This window comes from Sphaeramia orbicularis, chromosome 11 (assembly GCF_902148855.1).
Source record: "Sphaeramia orbicularis chromosome 11, fSphaOr1.1, whole genome shotgun sequence".
Taxonomy (NCBI): domain Eukaryota; kingdom Metazoa; phylum Chordata; class Actinopteri; order Kurtiformes; family Apogonidae; genus Sphaeramia; species Sphaeramia orbicularis.
The window spans coordinates 45,283,544-45,299,946 of record NC_043967.1 but is presented as its reverse complement, the minus strand read 5'-3'; the positions used below and the strand labels follow the sequence as shown (position 1 = coordinate 45,299,946).

At 36.4% G+C, this 16,403-nt stretch overlaps 1 protein-coding gene across 1 annotated transcript; it reads left to right on the top strand.

Annotated features, from left to right (window-relative positions):
- The first annotated feature begins 4,380 nt into the window (after window positions 1-4,380).
- On the top strand, window positions 4,381-16,124 carry LOC115428572 (homocysteine-responsive endoplasmic reticulum-resident ubiquitin-like domain member 2 protein). Its single transcript, XM_030147693.1, has 9 exons — window positions 4,381-4,468; window positions 4,985-5,329; window positions 6,994-7,071; window positions 8,528-8,641; window positions 8,823-8,953; window positions 11,528-11,641; window positions 11,750-12,037; window positions 12,631-12,745; window positions 14,998-16,124. Exons 2-9 carry the CDS (start codon window positions 5,183-5,185, stop codon window positions 15,163-15,165), a joined length of 1,155 nt encoding a protein of 384 aa, XP_030003553.1. The 5' UTR covers window positions 4,381-4,468; window positions 4,985-5,182; the 3' UTR covers window positions 15,166-16,124.
- Window positions 16,125-16,403: the final 279 nt, after the last annotated feature.

The following is a 16,403-nucleotide window of genomic DNA, read 5'->3' as shown; positions in this document are numbered from 1 at the left end:
GCAAAACCATTTTTATAGGCATGTCATAGTTTGGGTGCACTTGCTGTAAAATGTGAAACACAATCATTCTGTGATTATGATTATGATTTTGTTTTTGGGTTTTTTTATTGATTTATTTCGAACATGGATATGATACAAGCTTCCTGATTACTACTGTTTGACTTCTTTGCACAACATAATATAGAAATGAAAATTCAAGGAAGCATAAAATAATGATACACGCAAAAAGAAAAAGAAAAAAAAGTCATATTCAAGAAGCAGTGAGAGGAAGCATAGCTTATTAGCTCTAACCCCTTTGTCTAAGCCAACAATATGTACATATATACATACATATACACATATATATACACATATATACATACATACATACATACATACACATGCACACACACACACACACACACACACACACACACACACACACATATATATATATATATATATATATATATATATATACGCATATGCACATGCACATGCGCATACACTTACATATACATGTACAAATTCATATATACACTGTTACATACATGCACATATACATTCCCATAGGCTTCTCTGCCTCTAATCCCTATGCCATATCAGTGAGTAAAGGACAATAGTCAGTAATGATAATTTATAACTGCTAAACAAAATATTTTTGTACATTTTCTTAAACTGGTTCATATTTGGACTTTGCTTGAGTTCCTCACTTAGATTGTTCCATAGCTTAACACCAGAAATAGATAAACAAAAACTTTTTAAGGTTGTTGTCCTGTTTTTGATTTTGAAGTTATGTTCCCCTCTTAACTGATAACCTCCCTCCCGATTTCTAAAAAAAATTTGGATATTTTGTGGTAATTGCCTGTTTTTTGCCTTGTACATGATTATTGCTGTTTGGTAAGATACGATGTCTGTGAGTTTCAGTAGTTTTGATTGCCTAAAAAGTGGATTTGTATGTTCCAAGTACTGAGCCTTGTGTACAGTCCTTACTGATTATGATAATGATTATAATGATTATGATTATGATGATGATGATGATAATGATTATGATTATAATGATTATGATGATGATGATTATTATTATTATTTTGTGTGTCATATCTGTCAAAACTCAAATTATCTTCCACTCTTTACCTGCAATAAAAACTAAGTCAATGATAATTTTACTGTCATCAATTTATCAACACTATTTTCACTCTAGAAGTGTAATGACTTGATTTTTGTCCAAACCCTGAAATGTATGTGTTTAAGGCACAGTATCTCAACAGGTTTCCCTTCAGATCATGCTCCATAATTCAAAATAACATGTTTAGCATTTTACATATTTGCTACTTTCTAGTGTTTTATCTGTTTTTATTATGTTTAATATTATACATGCTGTAAATAACAGGGTGCCATAGTCGCCAGCATATCTCCCTCAAAAAGAATTAGATTAGACTTTCTTCATAATGAATGCATCATAAATATGGCTGCTTATATTTGTTACAATCTAAAAATGAACAAAAATGATGCCAGACCATAGAGACACCAAATACATGATTAGATTTTACGTAGAAACTATGAGATAAAACAAGATTAGACACTTGTGAATAGGGTCACCAGGACAAAGGCATTTTCATCCCCTGCCCCACACTCCACATACTATGACAATGTCCCACATATGGACAGTTTTGAAGGGGAAACATGAGACACTCACACAGGACAATAAAAATGTGAAACTTTAGCTTCCTATAATTCTTATGTTTACTTAATGTGAGAATCAGGGACGTTGCATTCAGACAAGATATATTTGTTAAATCCTTCTCTTAGACTGAAGGTTTAATCTGTGCCCTACAAGATAATTTGAGACCATAATTTAAGACTCACAGCATTGATAACATGTCCACATAAATATCAACAAAAGGGAGATAGATTCACTTTGAAGAGCAGTCTACTTTCACACACTGCAAAATAATTTACACTCTCATTTCATTCACTCTCCTTGCTCTTGCCTCCAAACTCCTGCCTGCAAGGTGACATTATGGCATTATGACATTATTATTCAGGAGTAATGACATAATAACCAATCTAAACCCAGAAATAAACAGAGGTAAATGCGTGTGAAACACAAAAGCAGGGTGAACAATTATGAACAAAGTGATTCTAAAGAGTACATCAGCATTTAAACCAGTGTTTCCCAACCTTTTTTGGCTTGTGACCCCATTTTAACGTCACAAATTTCTGGTGACCCCAGACCTTCAAAACGGAGACTTTTTTTCTTTTGTTTTTTTTGCTAAAACTAAAATACTTTGCTATACTATGTTGCAAATAAATGTTAATTTTAGACAACATTTAGTCTATATAATGTAAAGTATTTTGGACAGAGGCAGAAAAGCCAGGTGTAGATTACTGCACAAAGTGAGAATTTAATTTTCCTTGGTCAGGATATGTACAGTCAGTCCAGCTTGGATTTACAAGGCTGACAATTAATACTGAACAAACAAGAACTCAAACTATGAATTATGAAAGAACTGCAGCATCTGAAACTGACCACAATGAACATTTGAAAGATAAACAGAACCACAGTGCTTCAGTTTCAGCTTCACAGTTTGTCATGTCTTTTATATTTTGTGATTGTCTCTCACAACTCACAAAATTTTTTTTATTAGTACGTTTTTATTTTTATCAATTACTAGAAATTTCAGGCGGCCCCATTTGAATTCCAGGCGACCCCACGTGGGGTCCCGACCCCAAGGTTGAAAAACACTGACTTAAACCATAAATACATAACTTTTAACTGTATTAATACAAATTTCTACATAGCTCAGATTCCAGCAATTTTGCAAATGAACTACTGTGTATAAATATTTAATGCTCTGGTCAGGGTTCAGGGGTCAAGGAAATGTTTATTACCCCAAAAGGTCATCAGTTTTGCAGCCAGCAGTTACTCATCCCATATACAAGGAACAAGAGATAATAAATACAGGGTGTCCTAAAAAAAAATTGACATCATTTCATCACCTAATAATTTTTTTTAAATTTGTTTGGTCTTTTTGTGTAATCATTTTCATTGTTCTGCTTTCAGGGATAGACATGCTGTTTACTAAAACAGAAAAGGCATTCTGTGTATTGAAGTATGCCCAGACTCAAATGTGAATGTGCAACGTAAATTTGTTAGAACCCTGCACTAAGGGTTAGGGTAACCTAACTGTACAGCGAATGTGGCAGGAACTGCACTACCGACTTACATTGAACAGCTGTAATAACTCTGGAACATTATAAAATTACCATCCCCCAGAATTTTTTGTTTGACATTTGTAGAATAAAACATTTTATGTCCAAAATAAATCCTATTAAGTATCATTTCTCCTGACCATGTAGTCACTCTGATATGGACATCTCAAATGATGTCAATTTTTTTGGGACAGCCTGTATATCATAATGACCTACATGGAGTTGTTTAAAAAGGCAATAGCAATAGGAATAAAAGAGGTCTTAAATCAGTTGGTCTTGCTTTTTTGGCAACATATACCAGTGGTCAGAAGGAAGAAAACTGAACTGGGCTTTTTTTTTTTTTTTTTTTAAAGTAACGTGTAATTCATTATACAAAACTTCAAATCACTACTCAAAACTCACCTGTTCAAACTTGCATTTTCTTGAGCCTCTTTCTTTTTCTCTCTGTTCTTTTTGTTTTGATTGTTTGTGAAGCGTCTTTGAGTGTCCAAAAAGCACCATATAAGTGTGGTGTATTATTATTATTATTATTATTATTATTATTATTATTATTAAAGTATCCAGGTTGTACTGTAGTATCTGTAATAGAGGCAGACATACTCCTCTACTCAGTGTAAGAGCTTTATCGTATGTTTTATTTGTGGTAATTGAAATGTGCATAAACAGCTGGATATGATCAAACCTTGTCGTATAAAATCTTGATGACTCTGTGTCTTTCAGTGCTTCATGGTTAGAATATACCTATAGACTATCATTTATTTTTTAATTTTTAATTTTTTTTATTTATTAGGGACAGTGCATATTAATGAACATCTACAACAACTGCAGCTGTAAATGTGCCAGATTGTAGCAATAGTGCTAATTTCCATCTGTAGTTCCTAGGCAAGTGACAAGAAAAACTACAGACAAAAAGACAAAACATCACAAAAACACACAAAACAACACAGTGAGTTATGATTCAACCAGTTCATTCTATCAAGAAACGTGTCATTATATCATTATATCAAGAAATGTGATATATCATCAATTTATTCAATTCAATAAAACTACCCACATGTTTTTATTTAGGCTACATAATGATCATTTCGTTATTCATTTCGTGTTCAGTTATTCTGTGCATGGCTCTGTTGTAATGCACAGATTTGTCCAGCAGGTGTCAGTATAGAGCACTAGTGTTGGTCACAGCTGAGGCGGTGTCAGTAGAAGAAGAGCAGCAGGTTCAGTCAAGGCAGGGGCTTTAAATAGGCTTTAACGCTCTGTGGGGGTAAACAAGGTAGGTAAACTGTAAGTAAAACCATTCACTTTGAGACGATTTTTTTTCTCAAACGGGGTCGTTATATTTTAGCCAGCTGTGTGAAGTGTCTAAAAACTTTTCCCGTCTGAGGTGTCAAATAGTCATAGCAGAAAACCTAAGCTAGCGTTAGCTTAGCTTGTTTTGACATAGCATTAGCGTCACCTGAGCTAGGATAGCAAAAGAACTCTCATCCCAAACATGTCAAGATCTGTTTTATATGATCGTAGAACTGTACGGATATGGTCTTATATCGGATTCAATTGGCTGTAGTGGAAATTTATGGTATTTAAATCTAAGGGGATCTAAGTCATGACACAAAGGCTTATTCGTTTCCAGTTATTGTTATTATGCTAAACATTCGACAATATATAAATAACCCAGTCCAAATATCTTCTTGTGTAGTTGTAGTAAAACCCAGTTTTGCTATTAATGTCACATTATACGTCACAAATTGTAGCTATTAAGGTCACATATTTCTTGTTCTCCTCTCCTTAGGTTCCAAGTGTTTGACATCTAAAAAGAAAAACTGCAGAGAACCTTTTGCAGTTGCTGGTTAAAGTGATTATATTGAACCATATATTGCTCTAGTGGTACCAGAACGCCACGAGAAAATTTGAAGGACTGCATTCTATACCCAACAAGGGTATTCCAGCTCTTTTGTTGGTTTCTGCTGGAGACAAATGAGTCTGAGTCATGGATCAAGCTGTTGTGGACGGTCCCGTTACCCTTGTCATCAGGGCACCAAACCAAAAGTACGGTGACCAGACCATCAACTGCTTCCAGAACTGGACTGTGGAGAAGCTCAAAGCCCATCTGTCAGATGTGTATCCAAGCAAACCAGTAAGTGTGTAGCTCTGGTGCTTTTTTTTTTTTTTTGACTTTATTGTGCAACCTCCACCCACTGATGACCTTTGAATAGCAAAGAAAAGTTACAACCTGTGTCTGTTTGTCCTTTTCTGCAGCTTAACAGTGAAATAAGTTAAAATGCAAGGGGAGAATAGTAGAAATATACATCAAATATTCCAACTACTGCTGGTCAGAATGACCAGAAACATATTTTGTTTAGCGTTATGGACAATTCACTCTCAAGAAATTTATTTCTGTCACAAGAGAACATTATTTGCTTCATGTGTGCCATGTCAATAAATCACTAGTAGGCAAGGTCTGGTGAAATAGTGAATATATTCTATTCCATGTACAGGGTGTCCCAAAAAAATGACATCGGAGTGACTACATGGTCAGGAGAAATTATGTAAAATTTTGTGGGACACCCTGTATATACCTTTTTGCCACAAACACCATTATTCACATTTTTCCAAAGCAAAAGCCTGATTAATTGCATCTGTTCTGTGCATTGCTGAGCCCTAAATCTGGTGACATCACAAACTATTAAACTCAGATATGATTTAGGTCAGAAGAAGTTAAGAGATGTCTTATATAATGCATTTAATCTCAGTTTCCACTCAGTCAGTCTCAGTATTTTACTTCAGTATATAATCCTTCTGATAGTTAAGTTAGCCCACAGTGGTATTAAGAATAACAGTAGAAATGATGGTAATTGAGCCTTTTATTTATCTTACCACATTGTCAGATGGTGAGAAGTTGACTTATACAATCTTTGCTCTCATTATAACGACATGGAAATGGAAACATTAATTAATAAACATAAGATTGTCTTTATGAGGGGTTATTTCAGTTTAAATTGGTGCTGCATTACATATAGTTTGCACTATCAGTGGTGTCATCATGTTGTGTCTTTAAACCTTGTTCCAATGTCAGACCTACAAGTACAGTTGTGTACCGATGAAATGACCTCAACATTTTCTGGCCTGAGTTTCTTTTTTTTTTTTTTCAATAGTTCTAAACCTCCTGTTTATGACTCATAATGCCATTAATAAGCACAAAACTGCTGACAAAGGCCTTGGATCTAATGTCATACTGAAAGGAGGGCTTTGACATTCCATATGCATTGTGTTTCCTAATCTCACTGTTCTTTCTTTCCTTTTCCTTTCCTCTGCTATCCTTGTCCTGATGCAATCATTGAAAACATACAGGGACAAACTGTTCCTTTGTATAACTAGAGAGTAATCTTAGCAAGGGTTGTACTTAAAGTTGGTGTAATTTACCTTTGGCATATTTAGCAGTGTATTGAAATAAGAGTTTTCCAGTTGCAAGTGGGGCAGGATTTCAAGCCGCCAATTAAAATTTCTGAATGGTTGCGCAGTGAATGTAGGCTTAGGAGGAGACACTGTGACCTTGTTGTACTAGCTGCCGTTTTAATCCGCTGTTAAGACCCACTTATCCTGATTGAGGTTACTATCATCTCATCCTCATTACTTATTTAGACAAAATTACTGCCTTTTGATCCCGTGATCTGCAAGTTCACTGTGTTTCTGCTTAAATATAATTTTGTTATGTAGTTATTTTTATAGTTTTTAGTCCTAAATGTAATTTCAAGTGAAGTGTTAATTAGATGGTAATAAATATTTTCTTTTCTGTGTCAGAGCTCCAAAGACCAGAGGCTGGTGTATTCTGGGAAACTGCTTTTGGATCATTTTACCTTAAAAGATGTACTCCGGAAGGTAAGTTTTCAGTGAAGGTCAAGGCCCGATTTTCATATTTATTGAAGTTATTGAAATCATTTAAATGTACAATTGGGTGAATGTGACTTTACTTTTATTTCATGTGTTATTACTTAAACAAGTTATAATGTTAGAATGCCTTGCAGATAAATGGAGGCTGATGCAACAGCATATATATATTTGTCTAGGGTCGATATAACCTGTGGAAGTAACTGTTTACATATTCTTTTCATCATTACATCATTTTTGAAATTCATTGGTTATGTACTACTGTGAATGTTCATATTGTTTTATTGTGCTTGAATGAATCTCACTGATGCTATTTTTAGAGTACAGTGAATACTATTGTCTTGTAGGGATTTAGACACTAACAGGTGTCTAAGGGCAGCTCACTTCAGTCCACATGAACCAGGTCTTTGCGTTTTACTGTGACAGATTCAGCCTAACTCTATTTTGCTCTTAATGTATGTTTCACTGCCGCCAGCTAGTCCTTGCACATTTATTACCTGTTAGTTTGCGTAATTATATGAACCATCTCTTTTCATTTGTATAAAAACAGCTAAGTGAACCTAATAGAAATAACATATTTCAGTCACTATTTCCACATCATTTTCTATAGTTTGAGATTTAACTGGGGCTTTTTTAATGTCTCCGTCTGCTGTAGAGGCAGATCATTTTGACTGGTGTCACCATCAGTTATTTATTAGGATATGTCAGTAATGGGCTTTACATATTTACATTCTTGATACCAAATCTGCCATGTGAAATTTTACTTTACAAACCCACAAAGACAAAAAATATTTTAATATTAAATATAAATGTTAATGTTGTTGGGTTTTTTTTTGTACAGTACATCTTAATTAGATCTATCTGTATAGTGTGACTAAAAATTTGAAGTTGTTGGTTTATACCTCAACGTAAACAGAAAAGGTCAAACTATTAATTGCATTAATTTCTACTGGACTTAATCGCCTTCTAGAACTTCAGGATAATTACAATCCAAGGTTCTATCGTAGGTCGTTGTAAATGACAGAAATGAGCAAGTTGGGTTAAGACTCTTGCATTTATATCATTTGAGACGTGATCTAATTTTTTTCCCATGTCCCATTTTTTACTGGTTAAAAACATCTAAGGAGCAAGAGAGGAAGATTGCATTATGGCAACAAAATGTTTTTTTATTTGGTTAATAAAATACTGGCTAACAGTGTACATTAGAGTTATGTCTCTTAGCCTCAGGGCCTCTGCACTATTAACAATGTAATGTGTTTTAAAGAGGATTTTACTTTTTAATGCAATTGAGTAGAGTTATTTCATTTAGAAAGTCAATGGAGTGTAATATTATCTATTTATAAATATATAATGGTTTTTACTTTTAAGTGTAAGTTCATAAGTTTATGTCTTTTCCTCTTGGATGCATGACATTGTGTTTGATAACTGGTTGTACTGGCTTCTACAGCAGGATGAATACCATATGCTCCATCTGGTCTGCGCCTCACGAACTCCCCCCAATTCCCCGAAGCCTCCCCGCAGCCACGGCAACAAGCCTCAAGAGAGCTCATCCGGTTCCACGGTGGGTTGGCCGCATGCTGTTCACACATTTCCATTCATTTCATCATCATCATGTTTCCTTTCATCAGCTCACTGCTGTAATCTAAACCTCTCGCAGGGTTTTCAAAACGTCATTCGCCTCTCTGAAGAATAATGGGAAAATTATAACAATACTGAAATTTAGATTTTTTTTTTGGTTACAGACCCTTCAGAACTCTAATAGCCCTCCTCTTCCTGGTCAAGATGCTCAGTCGGCTGCAGAAAACAGTGATGGACTCAGACACCGAGCTGGAGCCTTTCCATACCACCAGATGTACCCAGGATATATGCACAGGTACATCAAGTTCTCCTGGAATAAAGACAGTGTACCACTGATGTTCAGTATTGCAGTGTAATTATGTTATATTTCCAAAAGAATTAGAACCATGGATGTGTGTGATGGCTTTACAACCAAAGGATAATCCATGTAAAGTGGCATTTCATCTGTTGTTCATGCTTTTGCCTTCTGCCCAAAACTGTCAAAACTTTAAATATCTCACTTAACATTAATCCACAGACTGTATTCAAAGGGGTTGTATATAGTGTTTGTACTTTGAAACAGTAAAAAACAAGACCTAAAAGTATCATAAGTGTTCAGAATAAAGAGTTCTGAAGTTCTGCCCAAGATGCCATATTATTGGATCGTAACCATTAAGAAACAAGTGTTCAGAGAACGCAAACTTCCCCCGAGCACCCCGAACGGTGTGCATGTGTGGATCAACTCTTTCTTTTTAAATTCAACAGTTTCAAGGTTGTTCCATACAGCAGAAAAAGTTGACGCTTGGTACCAGTCATGTGTATGTTAAATTATATTAAATTCCAATCAATATTTGTTGAGTTATAATGAAAAATGTGTCGTAAATGGGATTTTCAATGTTAAATTGAAATGTCCACAGAGTCCACATTCCACAGTGGATGTGGACAATTTTGTGCCAGATACAAGATATTGTTATAAACTACAGGTGGATCAAATTGGAGGCTAATCGGAGTCGTCTGGAATTTTTTATGAATTTTCAAAGATTGCTCAATGATGAGAGATAGGAAAATTTGAGATTTGTGTGACCTTGCTGTGACCTTGAACTTTGGCCTACTTGGCCCAAAATTGAATGGGTTTGTCCCAGGGTCTAGGCCTATCTGTGGGTAAAATTTGGTAAAGATGGTTGGAATAGTTTTCCCGTAAAGTTACAAACAAACAAACACACACACAAAGCAAAGTGATCACAATACCTCCTGGTGGGGGTAACAACTTTTAGACACAAAGACAGTGTCACAGTGATAAAATCTAGAATCACTGTTGTTGTTTTCACCGCTGGACTGTAAATAAAAAGAATGGAGTTTGATGATGAAATGGCAGGGTTTCTTGTACACGGGAGAGTTTGTTTATGAGGCTTATGAAGGTATAAAGTTATTATGTGATGTTATTATCTTTAAGTTGGCCATTTGCTAAGTTTTTCCAGTAGTTTTTACTATTTAATTTGCTGTTTTAATTCATCTAACATGGATACCTTTTGAGATAACTGGAAATAATTGAGTTGTGGGAAGATGCAATGACAGTTAAGTTCCTTTTGTTTGTCGATCTATGGTTCAGACTAAACTGTGACAGGTCTGACTTTGTTTGGACGATTCCAAATAGATCTTTAGTGCAACTCAAACTATACAAAATACGGAGGTGATTTGTGGTTTTTACCTATCGGCCAACTTCTGGCCAAAGGGGTATTGTAACTGTTATGCTGTCTGTCTGTCTGTTCAATAACATAATCGCATTATACGAAGAATGCATTGAGATATCTGCACCAAATGTATACTGTGGATGCATCTTGTCATGGAGCACGAGCCTATTGAAAATAGGTGACCTTGACCTACTTTTTCAAGGTCCAATGGTCTTGTGCAGTTGTAATATCTGAGTACTTTCTAATATAAATATGTATGTAATAAGTTTTACACAAAGACAATCAAATCTAAATTATAGGGCAGTAACTTTCAACAGAATCTTGCACTATATTTGACTGAGGGGTATTAAAAGTGCGCAGCACGTTATGTTATTGTGGCTGTTTTGTGTCTAAAAACAGAGCTAAGCTAACAGAGCTATAAAGTAAACTATCAGCTGATGAAGAACATGAAGCTTATACAGGGGTTGGACAAAATAATGGAAACACCTTAAAAAATCAACAAAATATAATTTAATATGGTGTAGGTCCGCCTTTTGCGGCAATTACAACCTGAATTCTCCGAGGTATTGATTCATACAACTTGTGAATTGTTTCCAAAGGAATTTTAAGCCATTCTTCAGTTAGAATACCCTCCAACTCTTTTAGAGACGATGGCAGTGGAAATCGACGTCTTACTTGAATCTCTAAAACTGACCATAAATGCTCAATAATGTTGAGGTCTGGGGACTGTGCCGGCCATACGAGATGCTCAACTTCATTAGAATGTTCCTCATGCCATTCTTTAACAATTCTAGCTGTATGGATTGGGGCATTATCATCTTGAGGTGAAGGTGTTTCCATTATTTTGTCCAACCCCTGTAAGATACAGTGTTATTTTGAGGGACTATCAAAATAAACAGCTACGAGTTTTATTTCGAAGAAGAAAAACCTGATACCATAATACAGATGTGCGTAACCCATGAACTTTATACTTTATTCAGTGAGTGATACAGTCTGTGGATACATAGGGTTGATTTATTGATAGTCATAATTGTGTTCTGGTGCACAGCTTCACCTGGTGAGAGTTTGGAATATACGGGATAATACTATATACAACCCCTTTTAAGGAATGTTTCTTTCTAAACATTATATCTGTAAGTAATTAATCCTGGATGTCAGTTTTTGTCTGTGATCTAATGTCCTCATGTCTCTTTTTGTAGCTGGACTCAGTTTTCTGCTCAGTTGACTCCTCCCACAAACACGCCTGTTTATTACAGTCCCATGTCGCTGGTATGGTGGCAGCAGCTGTACGCCCAGCAATACTATATGCATTAGTAAGTCTCTCCACGTTTCTCTTGTCTCAGTTTGTGCTGAATGTTTTGCAGAGTTTCTGTCTAGGCACAAAAATCAAAACAACACGCTGTCTGTGTTTGCTCCTGCAGTCAGTTATTGGCAAATTCCTCTCAACACATGAGGCCAGATCAGCCTTCGACTCGGGCTAATCAGCCTGATTCTCAGAGTCAGAGACCTCAGGCAGATCGCCATGGCAACCCAGAAGTCCAGATGAACGCGCAGGGCGGGGAGATCCTCAACGAGGACGAGCTGAACCGGGACTGGCTGGACTGGGTGTACACATTTTCACGTGCTGCGATATTACTCAGCATAGTTTACTTCTACTCGTCCTTCAGTCGGTTTGTCATGGTGATGATGGCGATGGTGGTGCTTTACCTGTGAGTGCACCTTTTAATTCCACCAGTCATTACATATATGCTGCAATATATTACTTTGAGGTTATTTATTAGAAGTCAATACAATGCTGATACTGCTGTTTTAAGAGGTGAATAGAGACAAGTGCTTGAACACATCATTATAAAAAACCTTGAATTATTCAGTCATTCATGACAGCATACCCATGTTAACCCTTTAAAGGGCACTCATTGAAAAACTGATATTCAGAGTTTCAACCTTAGTGTGTTGTTGGATATTGTCATTTACCTCCTCTTGCCATCAAACATCTGAGCAGCACTTGCTAAAAAGTAAACACATGCAATAAATCAGCTGTTATAAGGTTATAAACTGATAAAAATCACTCATATTCACTGTTTACAGCTTCAGAATTTCTATAAAATCTCTCTGAATCGCTGTATAGTTTTAAAAAAAGCAACGTGCTTCTTGATCTCACTGAGGCACAGGATTGGCCCTATGTTTAATGTTTGCAGAAATTACCAAAAATAGTTACTTGCCCGATAAAGGGTTAATTTAATCCCTGCTTCATGTCGCACATATGCTGTTAGTCATGTCATTGTACTGCTTTTGTCCGCAGCCACCAGGCAGGCTGGTTTCCTTTCAACTTAGAAAATGAATTGCAGCTTCCTGGTGAAAGAGCCAATCAGGACGACGTGGACGGAGAACAACCAAACCAGGACTTACAAGAAATGGTAGCTATCTCACTCATCCATTAGAGGTTCACCATTCCTGATGTTCATGTTTGCAGCTCATAGCACTATTTTTGTAAAATATACTGTTAGGGTTAGATAACTGAATCTAAATGGGCTGTAGGTGTACATGTGAGAGTGAATGGTTGTTTGTCTGTATACGTCGAGAAAATGAATAGAAAATGGTAGAAAATGAGTAACTGAATGAATGAATGAATGAGTCTTGAAAAATGGCTAACAGAGGCTCTTTATTGTTTCCGCACTTTATGTTTAAATGGCCTTTTGTTGGCAGCAAATTAGTATGTTCTAATTTCTACAAATTCTAATAACATCTTCAAAGACGATGAAGTCAACCCATTTTTGTTGTTTGTGAGTTTTATATAGGGACCACTGGCTTTGATAATACTAAATCATCATCACCACATAATCATCAGTAGTCATGATGCCATGCTTGAGTGCAAACCAACATGAAAAAGCCTTCGGTAGCTGCTTGGTTGGATGTACATACAGCTGTAGTAAGACACTGTGGAGCTCATCACAGCCCTAAATGAAGGCTAAATAGACATTAGAGACAGACTGTTTTTATTCAGGATCTCCAGTACAGGTTCTCGGTGCCAGTGATGGTCATACATGACACCATCCTGATACTCATTTCCAATTCCATTGCATTTTCACATCGGTTATTTCATGCTAATTCCAGCCATTACATGACCTGAAACTCTCAAATAATGTTTATGAATGAATGACTCAACAAATATTTACACACAGTTCTATTTTTTTTTTTATTCCTCTTTGCCTACAAGTCATACATTTCAGACTGATTATTAACTGTGCGTTTTTAATGGCCTTTAGTACAGCTGTGTGGTGTTCAGCTGTTTTCAGTACTAACCAGGGTTCCTGTGTGGTCTTAAAAAGTTGTGAATTTACAAATTTGTTTTTAATACTTTATAAAAGTCTTAAAAAGTATTACATTTGATATGGTAGGGCTTCAGTTATGTTGCCTTAAACTAATTGGCTGTATTGTGTTTAAATATGTCTACTCAGTTCCAACTTGACAATTTATATTGAAATCAGGAACCAGTTATCACTAATTTTGCAGCCCCTGGTGAAAAATGACTCAGAACAGTGGGAATCAAAGCGCTAGAGTAAATAAATGCATTTTGCTAAATTGCCGGAGTTATGAATTTTTGCTAGTATGGCCGTGAAATGGGCATTAATAGTCTTAAAAAGTCTTAAATTTAACTTGTAGAAACCTGTAGGAACCCTGAGTAACACACAAAACAACAATGAAGAAACTGCACCCTCCTACTGCCACATTTCCCACTGATGTGTTTTAACCCTTTAACGCCAAACGTATCATATTTGATACATGAGTTTGGAAACCCTCTACATGATCAGTGTGATGTTTTATTTCTTTAAAAACCTGATGTGTACAATTAGATACATGCAATACACAGATAATCCACCAGGGGGAAAGAATTCATTCACCAGAGGCCTTTCCAGTGACACTACAAGATTGTCATTAATGAGGAAGAAGGCTGAACTTTGTCAATTTTGAAAAGGAATTACCAATTTGTTGGACATGTTTGTGTTACAGTGTTTTTGTTTGTTCAAAAATAATAATATTTGAGCATTGAGACCTGATGTATCAAATATGATACAACATTGAAACTCATACATGGAAATTGATATTTGAAAAAAAAAAAAAAATTGGGTTGTTCAGAAGGACCAATAAAGGCTCTAGTTTCAAAGAACTGGAATTTTCTGTCAATGATTGAAAGGTTCAGGCTTTACAGGGTTAAAGTATTTCTGTGAGTGGGTGTAGATTGTAAACACTCATGGAGGCTGATGAACACTGGAGTTTCTCTGGATGACTTTAAACCGAAAATATTTATTAGGATGAGCAAGACCTTGACAAAGTATTTTCATGTGCCCATTTTCATGTGCCCATTTTCATGTGCGTTTCCCTAGATTTTAAACATAACTAACAGTTTGCCACGTCCTTGGCCCAGATATGACTAAACTGTGCTTGTGGATTCTGTATCAGTATCTACAATGGAGCCCACAGTAGACAGATATGTGCATGTACGGTACATTCTGCTGATGTTTAGTTGCCTTGAGTTTACAACATCACTGACGTCATGGAGACCAGCAGCCAGCGGACCTGCGTTCTGATTATCTTTTAACCACAATGCAAATCTAAAATTAACACCGCTGCATTCTAAAGTCTGAAGCGCTGTACGTGTCATGTGTAGGAAGGAGCAGCGGATGACGGCTCAGATGACGACGGGGAGAGCGGAGAGGAAGGAGCAGAAGATCCAAACAGCGTCCCTCACGTGGGTTTCCTGTCGTCTACGTGGTCCTTTATCATCACCTTCTTCATGTCGCTCATCCCAGAGGGGCCGCCAAACGCCGCTAACTGAACACCCCACACCCGAACCTCTGGAGGGCGCACGGTTTTCTCCACAGAAGCACATTTGTTCTTTAAGAGGAGGGTGAATATCCTGCCTGCTTGGGGACACTGTTTCTGTTGCAGTGCAGTGTTATTTCTTCCCTGTAGTGCACTCACATCTAAGACCAGGACCGAAACGGAAACGACCGAGCTAACCTGTCACTAAGACACGCAGAGGGAGTTTTTGTTTGTGTGAAATAAAAACCGTCAGAAGAGAAGAACATTAGCCGAACAGCTGTAAACCGGGACTGTTAGTGATGCCTTGTAATCCTAGTTAAAATAATCCTAGTGTGCCATGGCGTTGTTTCTGTATAATTTATAAAATAGGGACAGCAGGCACATATTGAATATCGAATAGTAATTACAGCACTACTTGTGTTTAATAACCTGGATCTCATTTTTTCTTTGTAAAAGGCTGCAGTATTTGTTGTAATCGTTTCATCTGAATTGCAATGGATTTTTTTATTTTTTTTTTCAATTCTTGTTCTGGTTGAAAATAAGGCATTTTCAAAGTGCCGCTTTAGTTCAAAAAGTAAAAAAAAAACAGAAGCGAGTAACAGCTTCCATGAGCGATTTTTGTCTGAAACCTTTAAAAATGTGTGTGAACACATTGTAAACTGTGGTTAAGTGTATTCCAGAGTGATGTTGGCTACTGAAAGTTGAAGAGCTTTAAAAGCATAGAAGAAGCAGGAGAGGGCGAAGAATTGATTTTTCCGCTGCTCGTGGAACGTCAGAGGATGGTTGTGAAGCGTCACGAGGATGAGAAGGAGTCGGTAAATTCCCTGCCGTTGTTGTGAGATTCAGATTCATAGTTTATGCAGGAGAAAGGATGCACATTTTGAGTTTGTAAAAATGGCTGTGTCTGTTACCTTAAACATGCAGTGAATATTAAAATGCATTGTTTATTAAACTAATCTTGAAGGTAAAGTAGTCGTGGCTCTGAGTCTGGATTCTTTATATAATCATCACCTGAGTTTGGTCAGAAAAATAATGCTGATCATTATTTATGTGAACCCGTCAGCCATCGCACAGATTTAACACTTTGAGGATTTATTAGTTTATATCGAATATGCAACAAAACAAAGTAATCCTACTTAGTCCTTACAAATGAAACAGATTATAAGAAAACAAACAAAAACCTGTACACTACCGTTCCTAAGTTTTGACTCAGCTCATTTAAATGACATGAGATGGACCGCAGATGGACAA